Raw genomic sequence first — 16,876 nt, 5'->3', positions numbered from 1 at the left:
TTATTGTGCATATAATAGATGAGAATCATATACAATGTATGAGAAACAAAATATGTGGTAAGCCGATTTCTCTATATGGAAACAATTTTTGTATTACACATTATTATATTATTCAAATTAATAAGTTTACTCCATCATTTAAAATCACAAGACTAATGAGTATTAATGAATGAGTAATCTTCACAAGTATAAAAAACTAATCACATATTTTGTTCCTGTTTTCTTTTTCTATCTAAAAGCATTAAACTTTAGAAGTTTACTTAAAACTTGTAGACTTCTACATTTGTTTTAAAAGCATCAAGTGCTTACTTGAAATCATAGAAGAAATTTGATAAAGCATCCGACAAAGGAAAGCGTCACTAGGTATAAGAGTGCTAGGTCTCCAGATTAAAGTCTGTCCTATTCAAATTAGTTCACTATATGGAATCGATTTTTGGTATCAGCAGATACTGATACAGATACTTGAACTGAGTTATATTTGCAAAAAGTTAATAATGCCTTAAAAGTCGAATGCTGTTAAACTATTAAGGACCAATAACGACTGAACATTGCATTGAAGAAAATAAAAATGTTTCCTTTTATTTAATTGGAAAAATTGTCAGGAGATACAAATTTCACTTAAGGTTTTTCATTGAAATTCCAAATTAATTGCTTTTCCTAAAATGTAAAAATCTTAAAATTATCTAAATTCAATAGCGTTCAACCACTTTGGTCATTATGCCAAAAGCAAATAGTTGTTATCCTCAATCGCACCAAGTGGTTGATGTAAAATTCGCATTTTACAGCCATAAAATTCGAAGTCTGTATAAAAATGGCAAATTCAATGTGCAAAAAACTGAAATTCTCTGGAATATTGTCGACATTTCGCCAATGGAATACCGTAATTGGTCACCAAAGTCAAACGGTGACTACAAATCTACACATACACAGACACGGAGACAGAGACAGAGATTCACATCATCGCCAGTTATGGACGAGATGAATCTGCGAGGTGACACGTCAAACCAATAAAAAATGGGCGAAAGTACACACGCACACACATGCACATAAGCGTATTTGAGTTAACAATTAAAGGCACCGATGTGACACCTACATTTTTGCTCATGACTACAAGCAAGTGTGTGTGTATGTTCCTTAATGCATGTGTGCACAAAGTCATACTAACCTTTTTAGCAGGAAAGCGTTCTTAGTACTTCGCTACAATCGATATGGGGCGTAGAACACAAAGAAGGTAGGTTGCAAAGAAAACACAAATCCGCGCACGAATATATGTTGGTATTGAGCTAGATTCCTATGAATGTTGATCACTTAAAAGTTATACTTTTTCTCACCGGACGCTACACAAACGCCAAATATTTTTTTTTTTTTGTTTGTTGTTATATATTATCTCTAGCTAGTACACCTCAGTTTCTTTATTCACGCGATAAGCAACACAGTCCTTTTTTCTTGTATTTTATTTCACTTGCGTTCACTTTTTTTATGTTACTCTTATATTTCGATTTTGATAAAATTTTTACTTTCTGAGTTTTACCAACGAAGAAGTTATTCGTACGTTTCGATCGAGCGCCAAAGACAGACTGATTCAAAGTCAAGATGAATGAAAGCGAAAAAGCGTTAGCGACTTGGCAGCTATTGAAAAGCCGCAACCGATCGCGTGCTCATTGCGCCACTTCATTTAGCTCCACTCCGCTTCACTCGCCAACGAGCCGAGCAGACAAGTTGATCAGGCGCGCGAGCGGAGCAATTCACCGGCCGATCGAGCCGGTGTGCAGCGGATGAGAAGGTAAATAGTTACACACAACTAGAAGTACACGTACAAATGTATGTATGTATATGAGGCCAAGCATTCACGAGAAGGTGTCATACAAATATATACATACACTTGAGTCATATACTCGTACATGTGTGTTGGTATCGCGATGATGTTGTTTTGACCGAATATGTAAGGCTCAAACATGTTCCCAAAGGTGTCTTCCAAGATGCCGCTTATTGAGCCCAGAACTGTGTGTGGTGATCGCCAGTAATCGCCAACCGAAGAGAGCAAATTGTGCGATGCCGAATCGTATATGATTGGCTAGTTTAGTGACGTGCTCGATCGATTTGAAATCTTGCTTGGGCGTCTGGGTCCGCCGCACTTCGACTTCAACGCCACTTCCACACATACACATTCATACATACCCAATAATATTGGGAGTATTTTGAACAAAAACAAATGCCCACAAAAAGAGACAACACTGAAACAAAACAAAAACTCCGAGCAAAGAATTGACTGAGGCGTTCGCTATTAACACACACGCTAAATGATCAAGACACCGAACAAACTCAGCCGGTAATGAAAAGGTAAGAACAAAAATTTACTTAAGATCATTAATTTCTATTATTATTTTCGTATGGCTTGGAAACTAGTTTTCGCTCGAAATCCAGAAATTCGACTATAAGCGAATATGATAAATTAATATTCACAATATGACGGAATCGTTAAATAAAATCGCTTTGTTTGCAACTAAAAGAAAATTGACATTCTCCTTCACACCGTTTTCCAGAGCTTTGTCCATGGTGCCGTTTCTGGAATGACGTCAGTTTTCTAAATTATTCATTAGTTTGAGGTTAAGAGGTAAATTAAGAATATTCGCACAGATTTTATGTCTAAAAATATATATGTACACACGTATGTCGATTGCTAAAACATTGATATAATATATACTATATATACTAAGCTAATACATACATACGTGTCCATATTCGCGATTTACATATACATCTACTTATTTAAGTATAATATGTCAATTACCGAATTTTTTCACGGTCAGCGGAAGCTGCCAGTACTGCTCAACAAAAGTATAATAACATTTTTTGAATTTTTTAATTAATAATTTTAAAATACATGCATATTTTCTCTTTTTATATAACTCCAATATGAATATCCAAAAGCACCTAATTTAACAAATATATTTTTATTTAATTTTTCATTCCTAAGGTTATCGTTATTAAACGAATAATGGTATGTACATTATATCATAATTTTGTTATTACCTCTTTAAACAAATGAGAGGTTCACAGACATGTTGCACTCTAAATTCCTTCCAACTGGCCAAACTGTCAACAATTAATAGTATTTGAGTGTTATGCGTCGTTTGCGCGCAGCTATTCGTAAAAAGTGGCCGAACAAATATTGATTTTGCACCACGACAATGCACCGTCGTATACTGCATTCGTTCTTCCTGAATTCTTCGCCAAATTTTCAACCGATATCGTGCTGCAACCGCCGCATTCGCCTGGTTTAGCTCCGTCTGATTTTTAGCTATTCAGCAAACTCAAACGACCGCTTCGGCAAAACCTGAGGACATTAAACGTGACCACTACATATACATCAGTAGATACCACCATAACTTCAGTAGATCTCTGAGGTAGAGAGCATTCCTAGCTAATGAACGAGCAGCTGGTCAGTTGCCTCCAAGCACCTGGAGAGTCAGGAAAAACATTTTCTCGCGAGGTATTTCTCTGAGTGGTGCAAGCTGAAAATGCATTGGAAGTGTGCCAAGAAACTTTGAACATGTGTGAAAGTGACCCCCGATTTTTGTACAACGTAATCACAGGTAACGGGTTATGGAGACTTAAGTATGATCCCGAGACAAAGAAAATTTTTCCCGTGGCTCACGCTAGCGTCCCCTCGCCCAAAAAGGCAATGACGACGCTCATTGCCTTTTTTTTTTTGACATCAAAGGCATCGTCCACCATGAATTGGTTCCTCCTGGACAAACCGTCAACACCAAGTTTTACGTGGAAGTCCTCAAAAGATTCAAACGAAGGGTCCATCGGGTCCGATAGGACATTGCCCCCGATTGAAAGTTACAACACGACAAGGCCCCGGCTCACCCGCCTTTCTTGTGAACAGCTACCTAACCAAGTCAGGCATCTACAGCCCAGATTTGGCCCCCCAAAAATTTTTGTTTACTTAGCTGAAAAGGCCAATGAAAGGCAGCATATACCTCGGCTCTCAAGGCATCGACGCAGAAGGAGCCTATTTTGAAAGTTTTTAAATAATTATAACGATTGGTTCAATATCTTTTTTTCGTTGACTCACTCTTGTTACTTTCCGGAAAAACCCCACCTCTTAGATTATTTAACTTTACAATCAGTTACTCAGTCATAGTGAAGACCTATATCCTCTCCTAGCTCCCATATATCGGTTTAAGTTATTTGTGCTGACTTTCAAGTGTATATATAAACCATAAGTGTGTCTCTTCAAAATACCTTTTGCAGAATGCTTTCTATTAAACCGTTAAGTGGCAATTAGTTGTACATGTATACATATGTATATATACACATGTATATACCATGAAACTTCTTAAACGCCACTAATGTTCTCTGCAGAATACGTAGATCTACTATTCTACAACAACAAAAATCAATACTTTGCCATATGCTTTATTACAGATTATGATATACTATTAGCCCACACACAAGCGATAACCCCATTAACACAGCATCCCAAATATGAACTACCCGAAGACAGGCCATACTCAAGCCAAATCTCATCCATATGGGTAAACAAAACAATTAGCAAATAACATCTTTGTCAGCGCATAAGGATTTAGAAAAAACTTGAACCAAATTCAGTGAAACACGATCAAAGTAAAGCAAAAAAACTCCCAACGCCCAACATAACCAAAATTGAAAAAGAAATGTGTCATGAAAAATTACAAATAATTTGAGACATTAATGGCACATATCGCACAAACGATCGTTGGCGTGGAACATGACGCGTCGTCGTGAACAACAACAGCTACTCCCACACATGCTATGGACGAAGCCGCTATCGCTGGCCCACTGTAAGTACTAACGTTAATCTGAATACACCAATGCGTAATATTTACATATGTACATACATTCATATGTATGTATGTATATGCATGTGAGTATGTAAATGAAATTCACTCGGGGCAAGTAAAACTGAAATTCGATTATGGCAAAGCCGGTCCGCCGAATGGCCGGCAAATAGCCGTGGTTGAGTAGCCCCCAAGGCGTTGAACCAACGCTGCTAACCTCAAGATGCGTTCTAGTTTTTCGTGTATGTATGTTAGACACATACATACATATGTATGTGCTAGGAATAAGTTGTGTATGTGTTAATATAAACATTTTCATTGCTTAGATTCATGTCATATGCCCAATCGTGGTGACAGCGTCGCAGCCAAGTTTCGCTACTTCAAATGAGCCTTTAGCGAACGGTAGTGACACAGCGCGTCGACTTCAAAGCAGCCAACAACTTTATAAGCAAATCGCCAATCGACAAGACCACCGACGCCAAAGCAAATACAATAGCCATCACCTCAATACATACATATCTATATACATACATACATATGTATTTGTATGTACAGAACCCAGCAATCAATGACAGCCAGCCGGTAAGATCAACTATGCATTCGGCGGCAGCGTGCACGCGCGCACACACATCAGCAGTTGAGCAGCAGTTATGACCAAGTCTACTGGCTAGTTTTTCCACTAGACAAGCTAGCCGTACTACCTCGAAATCTAGCGAACTTCGCTGCGCAAACCGGCAAAATTCGAGCAATTCGAGTGTGTTGTATATCGTTCAACACATTCGCCGACTGTCTTGCCATTATGCCCATATGTATGGTACATACTTGTATGTATGAACATGAGAAGTAAAATACATTTACATGCGTTTACGATGAAAACGGCACATGCATACATATATATGTACACTAAAAAGCCCACGAAATGACAGTCAGGTCTGGCATGTGTTCTTCTTCTTCTTCATGTGTTGGCTATCGGGTTTTACAGGTAGGGAGCAGGCGCGCATGCGCATTAGCACAGAGTAAGCTGTAACATGAGTAGGAAACACCACAACGATTGGTTTTCTTTCATTTTTATTGTTGTTATTAAAATTTAAAATTGTCTAACAAAATGCGATTTTCCATGTAAATTTGTAGATAGTATTTTGTATGTATGTATCATGATATTATCAACGCTGCCTCTGCTCTATTTGTGAAGCACTGTGGGTCTCAATGCATTAAAATAGTTGCATGCATATGTGCATATGTGAGCGCAATTTTAATTAGAAAGCCACTGCTTTCGTGAATTAAATGAGTCGGAAGATTGTTATCATAAATAAGGTACTACAACAAAAAAAAAAAAAAGAATTTTAACATTAAAACTATTTAAAACCATTTAATCCAAATGAAAATAGTCGATTATTTATTTAATGTGAATTGAAAGAGGGCGAGAGGAGCTATGACCAAAAATATTTTATAGTCAAAAAAGTCTTTTCGTATTTGGTCAATAGATACCGTTGCAGACGTGCAGTGCTACCAATCACATTGTGTCATACCATATATATAGCAGCCATGACATCGCTAAGAAACTTAACATTCATCATCAAACGATTTTGAACTATTTAAAAAAGGTTGACTACAAAAATATGCTCGATGTTTGGGTACAGCATGAAAAATTTAATGAAAAAACATCTGCGATTCTTTGCTGAAACGAAATGAAATCCAACCATTTCTGAAGCGAATAGTAAGAGGAGACAAAAAGTCAAATACGAGAATAAAAAATCAGGATCCAAACGTGGTAAAGCTCAATAAACGGTCGCAAAGCCAGGATTGATGGTTCGAAAGGATATCATGAGTGTTTGGTGGAATTAAAAAGAAATAATCCATTATGAAAATGTATGGAAAAATGACGAAAAGTGGTCAACCAAAATAGTACATATTTGGTTCATTATAAATATAAAACAAATATGTTGACGATTGATTAGAAATACGAAAATACTTTTTCGACTGCGTGATAAAACAATTTTGGTGAAATATTGAGGTTAAGTTTACTATAATCTTTAACTATTGAGGTATGGTATATGGTATTGAAATTATGAGGCCTTTGTCTGAAGCATTACAACCAAACCATCGAGGTGTGGTATATGGTATATACATACATATGACTTTTGGAACACGTTAATGCAGCAGATCACTGATTGGTTACTTGTAATCTTTAGAAAACTGAAAACAACAAACAAATTAACCGGTTTGAGTTCCCTGTGACTTTCTGCTGTTTGAAGAATGACTCATAGGGTAAAAGAAGTTTGGGTATCCTTGAAGCCAAAAAAGCTATATCGTTGGAAACACCTTAGGTTGAACCAAAAGTCACCTATCAATCTACTTTACCAAATCTTTCCTGCTTAAGGCAGAAACTCACTCGCTCGTTTTTAGCTTTCTGATGGGCTGATATTTTTTTAAAACACTTTTTTAATTAGAACTATTGTCTCGTCTGTGTGGCTATTTGGTTACAGTATGGAGATTTGTATTAATGTGACATTAGTTACACTGTTCATCATCCTGCACCCACGCACTTACCACAGACATTGTGATCTACAGAAATAGCCACAACTACATTATTCAATATATACATATGTAGGTATGTCTCTACTGCGACTCATGCGAATTTCGATAAACAAGTTGCTATGAATTTACGAATGACATCGTCTACTATTTGATTGTAACAATAATAATAACACCAACGACTAATTTCCAGAGAAGTTTAGCAGAGTCAAGTTTATAGACACATGAGCCAAGTAAAGCTGCTCGAACAATGTTGAGACGTGCGCCCACGAGAAATGTACATACATACGTACACTCATAGAACCAAATCACCCAAGTGATCGTGGCCATATGAGAAATAGAATTCGGCGTTGCAGCCGTGGCACAGCTGACTACACAGTTAGCTGGTTTGGTAGTCATCGATGACAAACGATGACGTCACTGCGAGTAGCGACCAAAAAGGCCAAATAATAGAAAACAAACGAGAAGCAACCAAAACTGGTTAATGGTGTTAATTGTAATGCTGAACACAAACACCCAAAACACAATTAGAACTGTGGATGTCAGAAAGCAAAATGTGACAACGAATAACCAACCACCAACTGTCGATACCGATTGCCAGGCGCTCAGCCGTTCCAGTGCCTCCTGATATCAAACTAGCTTTGTTGAGGCGAATACGAGTCGATCTGATGGCCAATTTAGCAACTTAAGCGAGTTTTCTTTCGTTTTGCGTATTATTCCACAGAAATTTATGTTTCGCCCTTTGGCGTTTCAATTTATTGGAGCCGGTGATTATTGATATGCACACACACACACACACACTCAAGAGCATTCGTATGATCTTCGTCGCTGCATAGTTTTCATGCTTCATAGCGTTTGCGTTCTTGTCGATGGGAAGTGTCAGACAAGCAGCCGATTCCAAACGACGACTACCTGTGGCAGCGCGCTTCACACAGACGAGCAGTGAAGCGTCAACACCACCGTCGAACAGACGCACACCCATAAGTATATACATGCTATACATATGTATATATACAGCATAAATATTTATGTAGATTTTTACACATTCTCATAATTGTAAGCTGAGTTCACATAAATCTGAATGATGCAATGAAATCTTTACCCCAACGCCTTTGGCGCTACTACGAGTCTGCGCAACTGCTTGTTTGTAGGCACTTACAGAGCATAGATACGAACGAATGTGTACATATATATATAACCACGTAAGTGTGTGATAAGCGAATATTTATGCATCCAAGCAATTCGTTTGGACGATAGAATGCGCCTGGCAGTATGCGTCGGCGCAACGGCGATGAGTCAACATCGTATATGTAGTCAAGAGTCATATGTATGTATGTATGGTATGAACATATACAGCTTTTTTTATTTTATATTTTGCGTTTATTTTGTGTGCAGTAGCATAACTGAGCGCGTGCCCCCCGAATCAGTTTTTGTGGATCATCCTCAGTTGATCGTACGATCGTGGCACATAATAGGCCTATAAATAACTATTAGCAGGCGTTATATTTAGCATGAAATAATAAATTAATTATGTATGTACATATGCGTAACCAATAAATAATAAACCAACTGTGCTCAAATCCAAACAATTAATTTAGCTTGGTGGATATTCAATTCTTAACTTTAGCAACTTGTTTATTTCACCAGCAAATCGTAAACTAATTAGAATTTGATTTGGAAAAAATGGAGACGAAGCTTTAGAGCGAATTGACATTATTGCCGCCATTGTGTGACAATAATGCCAGCGCGTTGGTGGAATGTGTCTCATCCAATAATAGCAGACAATTGCCAGATGTTCTGATTGAACAATTTATTCATTTTTAACGATTTTAAATGTCACATCTACATATATACCTACAGGCGTATAAACGCGGTTGCACGCCCGCCCGAGTGTCTACAATCGATAAAGCATTAATGTGTGGAGGTGTATGGACATATGCGGATTCATTCTCATTCTCCCAATTTAGTTGTAAATTCATGATTGTCATCTTAATTAATCACTTAAACTGGGCTTTCTAGATTTTGCTTGCTTATGTTTGTAGATACAGATCTATTGTAAAATTTTTATAAAACGCTGCAAATATATTTAATATATATTATTACTATGATTATGGATGAGAGATCCTACGATTTACAATAAATGTTTATATTATGGATTTAAAAAAGTTTGGAATTGGTAAGAAATTGAGTATAATTCATTAAACATTTCTCTAGAATGTTTATATCATAGAAGCTACTGAGACCACATCTATGTATCATCTTCTTTGTAGAATATAGTCGGATGAAAACATGCCCGACGATTGGAATTTTTGAGCGCTCTGCCCAATCGACAAAACGAGAGACCCTACAATCTGTGCCAACTACCGTGGGTTAAAGTCTCCTCAACATCGCATATAAGGTCCTATCGAGCATAATGTGTGAAAGATTAAATCCCACCGTCAACAAAATAACCTTATCAGTGTGCTTTCAGGCTTGGAAAATCAACAACTGGACAGATATTCACCATGCTCCAAATCTTGGAAAACACCCAAGCCACCTCTCCGTCGATTAGAAAGCTACTACAGCACCAAATGGAGTTGCCTTTATGCCGCTTTTTCTGAATTCGGAATCCCCACAAAACTAATACAGCTGTGTAAACTGACGTTGAACAATACCAAAAGCTCCGTCAGGATCGGGAACTACCTTTCCAAGCCGTTTGATACCAAATAAAGTTTCAAACAATCCGGGATGCAGATCTGAATAGCGAAGGTAAAATATTTTACAAGAGTGTACAACTGCTGGCGTACGCCGATGGCATCGATATCATTGGACATAACAACCACGTCGTTAGATCTACTTTCTCCAGGTTGGACAAAGAAGCAACACAAATGGGTCTGGCAGTGAACGAAAGCAAGACGGAATCGAAATCCAACGCTTAATATCTGTAGTGCTATTTCTGACCGAGTAGGCGGTTGAGAAGTAAAGTATTCTCTCGACGAACAAAGACCAAATTTTACAAGTCACTCATCAATTCGATCCTGCTATATGGCGCAGAGGCTTGGACGATGGCAATATCTGATGAGTCGGTGTTGCGAGTTTTCGAAAAAAGTTCTGCGGAAGATTATGGGCCTTTGCGCATTGTCATCGACGAGTATCTCAGTCGATGAGCTGTATGAGATATACGACGACGTTGACATAGTTTAGCGAACTAAGAGACAGTGGCTACCCAGTCTAGGTCATGTCGTACGAATGGATGAAAATATTCAACCTCTGAGAGTATTCGACGCAGTAACCGCCGGGGAAGGAAAGTAGACCTCCACTCCGGCGACCAGGTAGAGAAGGACTGAACATTCAATTGGCACTACACAGCGAAAGCGAAGAGCAGCTGTCGAGCTTTTATGAACTCGATTATAACCGCGTTAAGGTCGTCTACGCCAATAAAGAAGAATAAGAAAAAGAAGAGACCAAGACAATTTTTTAACTTACTTAATTTTCACATCCTCTAATTTAAAAACATGAATCTAACCATATTATATTCTTTAACACCCTTCCCGCGATAGTCGGGTCTACGAAACCGGAACGCACCTGGACTTTTATCCGGTCATGGACTGTCAAACCGCCAGTATTCGGACAAATAACTTCAGGAACGTTTTCTGCTACTACAGCAACAACATATTCAATAATAAAGTAATAAAGCGAACTTACCATGCGCCGCAGCAAGTCCTCATTTTGGATTGCACTCAGATCGCATTCCAGCTCCATGTTGAAGCCTGAAAACATAAACGCATACTGTAATAAATAAATATACACTCTAGTAAGGTAATTAATTGATTTTGATATAATATTTCGGTGGCATGACTTCATGCGCATTCAACAGAAATAAAAGAGAAGTTTTAATGGCACTAACGATCGTTAAACAACGGAGCAAAATCGCGTTGTGTGTAACAGATGCGAGTGTGTGCGTGTGCACTTGCATGTCTGTCCATTAAAAACAAATTGAGCTGATTTGCTTTTAAAACAATTAGTCGATTCCAGAATAACAGTTGCCTGTATTGATGTGGATACTAACTCAAAAGTGAGTGCGACTACATTTGTATGGCTGACATGCGTTCGGGTACAGATTTGCTGACACTGTCCGTCACCTTGCATGGAGAATAATTGACACAGCGTGGCGTGTGTGGGGGTTACGCTAGCATTTGCAATCAATTTTAATAATAACCATTAATATTTGGTTCGTAGACAGTCGTGTTATAAGTATATAGCTTCATGCTGATGTAATTCCGTTTCTAAAACACCCGCAATTTTCACACACTCGCCGATCAATTCGCAACCACTGCTTACCGGAGCAGTAGTTTGCATTAACCGAGTAAATCTATAAATTATTGCATAATGAAGCGCGTTTATATATAAATTAGTATATTATTTATGTATTGCCACATTCGCACCGACACTCTCCATAGACACATATGTACATATGTGCATATGTTTTATACTCGTCATTTAAGTTATTCGCAATGACAAAGTGGCATTCGCACTTGCACTCGCACTTGTGTTCGCATTCGAGACGGCAGTAACAAGTTTACATTTTCATTTTCCAAAAATGGTAAAATTTATCAACAAATTTTCTTTTTTATTGCTTGACATTTAACTTTTATTATTATTTATTTGTTAAATGCATGTATGCGCCTTTTAAGTCATTCGTTTTGGTCATTTCATTTGCGAACTCGAAATAATTGAAATTCTGGGCATAGGCCCGCTGACAGCCTGACATATGGACAACTTCGAACGGACTTATTTATGAAAGCGTAATTCTGCGTACATTTAGAGGGTGTTCATAAATAAAATGTAATGAAACATGCTTATTTATAATTATACTTAAGGTCCGGAAAAAGACAATGTCGCAGTAAAGCTTTGTAGCCTCAAAATTATTTAAAGACTATTGTGATTAGCTCTGAAAATCTTTAGCGAGAAGAATGCTTCCCTTAGAGTACAAAATTAAAAGTATTAGCCTCATTCTTCCTAATTGTTCCAACAAGCATACAAGTATAAACGATTTCGAGAGTCTTCGATATAGTAAGTCGTACCAACCACAAATTGGCGACGATTCGTGGCAATGTGCGAAGCTAATTCCGATTCCAATATCTTCAATTTCAGACGCCTTATCTTCGTTTTCTTACTTTATTGGCGGAGACGCTACTTACGCGGTTATAGCCGAGTTTACAACAGATCGCCAGTCGTTTCTTCTTTTCGCAATTTCGCACCAATTCGAGAAACTAAGTGCAGCCAAGTCCTCCCCACGTGATCTCTCAAACGGAGTGGAATTATTTCTATTCCTCTGCTTTCCCCGGCGGGTACTGCGTCGAATACTTTCAGAGCTTGTGCGTTTTCATCCATATGTCACTGAACTGTGACAATATTGTTTTACGACTCATCAGTCCATAAATCTTCCGCAGAATCATTCATCCGGTCATCGTCCATGCCGGGGCACCTTATAGTACATTTTGGTCTTTTCTCGCCAAGAGAGGACTAAACTTCTCAGTTACCTACTCAATTCGAAGTAGCACCTATTGGCAGACGACTTGTACTCTTCACTATATTCTATTAACGACTTTACATAGTTTCTGCATATAAAATCTGCAATAAATCAAACTTTCACAGAATCTTTCTTTCGAATATCCCAAGAACTCCTTCAACCAATAACGCCATTGATTAGGAATTTTTTGCAATGCCTTCATATATTACCTTCTTGGGTGGATCTAGGTATTCGATATAATGTTTTTTTACAATCAGACTAGACCATATATCCAATACTTCGAAATCCAAATGAATAACTTTTGTTGCAGTTCAACAAGAAAATTCACTTTCAAGTGCTAAGAAGTTAATCTCCGCCTATCTGGCGTTTATTATACCCTGAACAGGGTATATTAAGTTTGCTACGAAGGTTGTAACACCCAGAAGGAAGCGTCGGAGATCCTATAAAGTACATATATAGAAGATCAGAATGTTGAGCTGAGTCGATTTAGCCATGTCCGTCTGTCTGTCTGTCCGTTTGTATACTCGTATATACGAACTAGTCCCTAAGTTTAGTTAAGTTATAGTTTTGAAATTTTGCAAACATCTTCAAGAAGCTGCTCATTTGTCAAAACTGTCGATATCGAACCACTATAATATATACCTGCCATACAAACTGAACGATCGGAATCAAGTTCTTGTATGGAAAACTTTCACATTTTGACGTAGTGTCTTCACGAAATATAATCTCCGAAAAAATTGTTCAGATCGGATTACTATAGCATATAGCTTCCATATAAACTGAGCACATAGTTACTAAAAGAATGCACATGTGAAGGGTACTGCCGAAGTTAACGTTTGTTCTTGTTGTGTACTAACATTAGCATTTGATGGAGTCTTAAAGATCTTAGTATTATTTCACAAACAAATCCATGAACCCTGTATTTAAAACACCCATAAGAACATATATTGACGTTCATATACCATTTGTGTATGAATATGGAGCACACATGTGTACGAGCACATGCTGCATTTAAGCGAACAATCAAGCAACGTCAACTGTGATATAAGGTGCCAGACGTCGACATGTCCCATTGGTTCGAAGGAGAGCGTAATCGAATTTAAATTGTGGAAACCCCACAAATGGTTAAATAGGCCGCTCAAACAATCGCAAATAAAGCATTTATGACATTGCGTCCAGCTGCGTGACACTCGACTTCGGTAGTGAAGCTGGTAACGAGTGAATGTAGTAGACAACAAATTTTGACTGACAAAGCGCGCATGCGTACAGCGACAAAGTAACTTGCAACACGCTTATGCGCTAGGTTTTATGTGGATAGTGATCGACATTAGGTTGGTCGAATTGTAAAGGATTAGAAAATGAATTAAAGTTCATTCGATTCACCATTTCTTTACTAGATATGTATGTTACAGTTTCGGTCACCAGGTAATGTTATGTAGTTAAATTCATAAAAAGAGAGTGTGTGAAAAACTCAATAAAGCTCTTGTTCGTTTCGCCGGTCTCTTAAGGTTAATTCATCATTCTAAAACAATAATTTTAATGTTTACAATCCTCTCAATATCTGTAAACACCGGAATGATAAACCTAATATGTTTGAACACTTACATATATGCGTGTACTTTATAAATTTAAAATACAACAAAACGCTTAAAAAAATGTACTGTTTTCAACCTTCTTTAAATCTTAATTGGTTATTCTTAATTTTGCAGTTTTTTTAGATACAGCCGAGCACGAGTGCTACTTAAGACTTTAGGTAAAGAGTCCATATTTCATATGGACCATAACTCTTCTAATGGAATAATTGTATTAGCGCTTTTGGACTGCGAATTTTTTAAGCTTAACCCGGCTTTTTTACTTAGTGATACAGCACGAGCATCGCAAATTCGTAAAAGGTAATTTCGTTGAACTTTTTTGGGGACATTTTTATGTGTATGTGTATATTTAAATATGAATAAGAGACTGACTACACCTTAATTTTTAACTCCAATGTTTAAACAGATTTATTAGTATAATAAAAATAAAAAACAGCTATCTCCCACGTCATGAGAATTCTTTGCTTCGTGATGCGATCAATACCTAATTCTTAGTAAGATTAGATAATATAGAAATAAGAAGGACCGTCTTTCTTCATTTAATTGTGGTGTGTCTTGATGACATTAAAAAGTGATTGCTTTACTGGAAAACCTTTTCACATCAGTAAGTTTAGATAGTGATCGCTGTTATAAAACGTATTATCATAATTTAGATTTTGGCTAGGATTATGCAGAACATTGATTTTAATGGTATTATGAACGAACGAATGTGAATGAATATTTCGAGATAAGTTCGTCGTCCGACGAAAATATCATCCCAATGGTTTTCTATATGGGTTTGTTGAGATACATTCCACTATATCCAAAAATAAAATATAATAAGATGCTAATTAGGGAAAGGAAAGAATCGGTCTGCTACCAAGAGATAAGTCGAAAAAGGCTTTTCGTATTTTGTCAATAGATGTCGTTGCAGTCGTATATCTCCAATCACATTGTGTCATACCATATAGTATTAGAAAGGTGCGATTTTAAACTTCGTTAACAAAAAAAAAGTAAATTCGGGAAAGTCGGAAAAGTTACAGCTGATAAAAAATTAAGATATTTTTGTATAAAAAAGGGAAGAATGCCACGCAAGCCACCAATGAAATTTGTGAAGTTCGTGGAGACGATGCTGTATCAGTTCGTTGAGCTCAACAAGGGTCGCTCAATTCCGTTCTGGAAATTTGGATTTGAAAGATGCACCACGCTCCTATCGTTGAAAATGTCGATGAAATTATGGAAAAGATTGACCAGGACCGAGACATAAGCAGCCATGACATCGTTAAGAAACTTAAGATTCATCATCAAACAGTTTGAACCATCTTAAAAAGGCTGGCTATAAAAAGGAACTGGATGTTTGGGTACCTCATGAATTGACTGTGAAAAATTTAATGGACCGAATAAACATATGCGATTCTTTGCTGAAACGAGAGGAAATCCAACCATTTCTGAAGCGAATGGTAACAGGAGACGAAAAGTGGATCAAATACGACAATACTGCACGAAAAAGATCATGGTCCAAGCATGGTAAAGCTCAACAAATGGTCGCCTCGATAGTTTATGCTGAGTGTTTGGAGGGTTTGGAAATAAATATTCCACTATAAGCTGGTCCAGCCTGGTCGGACGACCATATAGCACCACCATATAGCCGTGACCTTCCATTATCGGACTGTCATGCAGAATTCCCTTAATGGAATAAAGTTGGTTTCAAGAGAAGCCTGTGAAAATTACTTGTTTGGAATAATGTATCCAGTGGAAAAATGCCAAAAAGTGCTCGAAAAAATGGCACATATGTATGAGGTTCAATATAAATAAAAATAATAATAATTTGAAGTTTGATTAGAAATACGAAAAGACTTTTTCGTCTATCCTATATACTAAGCGAGCCGTAGCATATAATATTAGTCGTAAGAGAATCTCGATCCTCATGTTCAGTACACAGATACAAGATGGAATTGTAGACAGCCTTAGCCATTTCTGGTTGCCGCATAAAAAGGGTACTATTTTTTATTAAATTCAATTGTCATATTTTTGTTTTAGTTTAAAGTTTCTTTGTAAAAAAGTAATAACATTCAAAAGCTGGTAAAGGATTTAGTTTAGTACATATGTAAATGCTCTCTTAATAGTGTCTGGTGCCCCTCCCACTATTCAATTTCAGAACTACTCCAGTTTTCAAACATTTTTATGTTGTTTAATGTTTTAGCTCACAAAATTTTGTTGGGTCTGGTTATATACATACATATGTAGTCATGTACACAAGTACATATTTTCATACATCTGTATAACTTTTTCTCAATAATAACACATGGCATAATATGGTTTAATATATTTTGACATACCTTAAGTTTGCTCCTTTTCGTTGTTGAGTTATAAGCTGGGAAGTGCTCTGTTTCAAGAAATTCGAAAAATATACATAAACAGGTGGGGTA

General features: G+C 37.2%; 1 protein-coding gene across 9 annotated transcripts in view; it reads right to left on the bottom strand.

Moving 5' to 3' along the window:
- Positions 1-16,876, bottom strand: part of LOC108975828 (smoothelin-like protein 1) — a 58,051-nt gene extending 41,175 nt beyond the window's left edge. For 3 of the 9 annotated variants that reach the window (XM_018944571.1, XM_018944566.1, XM_018944568.1), the window contains exons 1-2: positions 16,787-16,873; positions 11,049-11,113 (exon numbers count right to left, since the gene is read on the bottom strand). In XM_018944571.1, coding sequence (XP_018800116.1) covers positions 11,049-11,105 — 57 coding nt within the window. In that variant the 5' untranslated portion in view covers positions 11,106-11,113; positions 16,787-16,873. Of the gene's footprint in view, positions 1-1,165; positions 1,571-11,048; positions 11,114-16,786 lie in introns of those variants that run through there. The other 6 variants (XR_001993896.1, XM_018944570.1, XM_018944572.1 and 3 more) reach the window with 6 other exon arrangements.

Source organism: Bactrocera latifrons, unplaced genomic scaffold, assembly GCF_001853355.1.
Source record: "Bactrocera latifrons isolate USDA-ARS-PBARC rearing strain unplaced genomic scaffold, ASM185335v1 scaffold_7, whole genome shotgun sequence".
In the NCBI taxonomy this organism is placed as follows: Eukaryota; Metazoa; Arthropoda; class Insecta; order Diptera; family Tephritidae; genus Bactrocera; species Bactrocera latifrons.
Note: the sequence above shows the minus strand (reverse complement) of the source record. Positions and strands in the feature narration are given on the sequence as shown.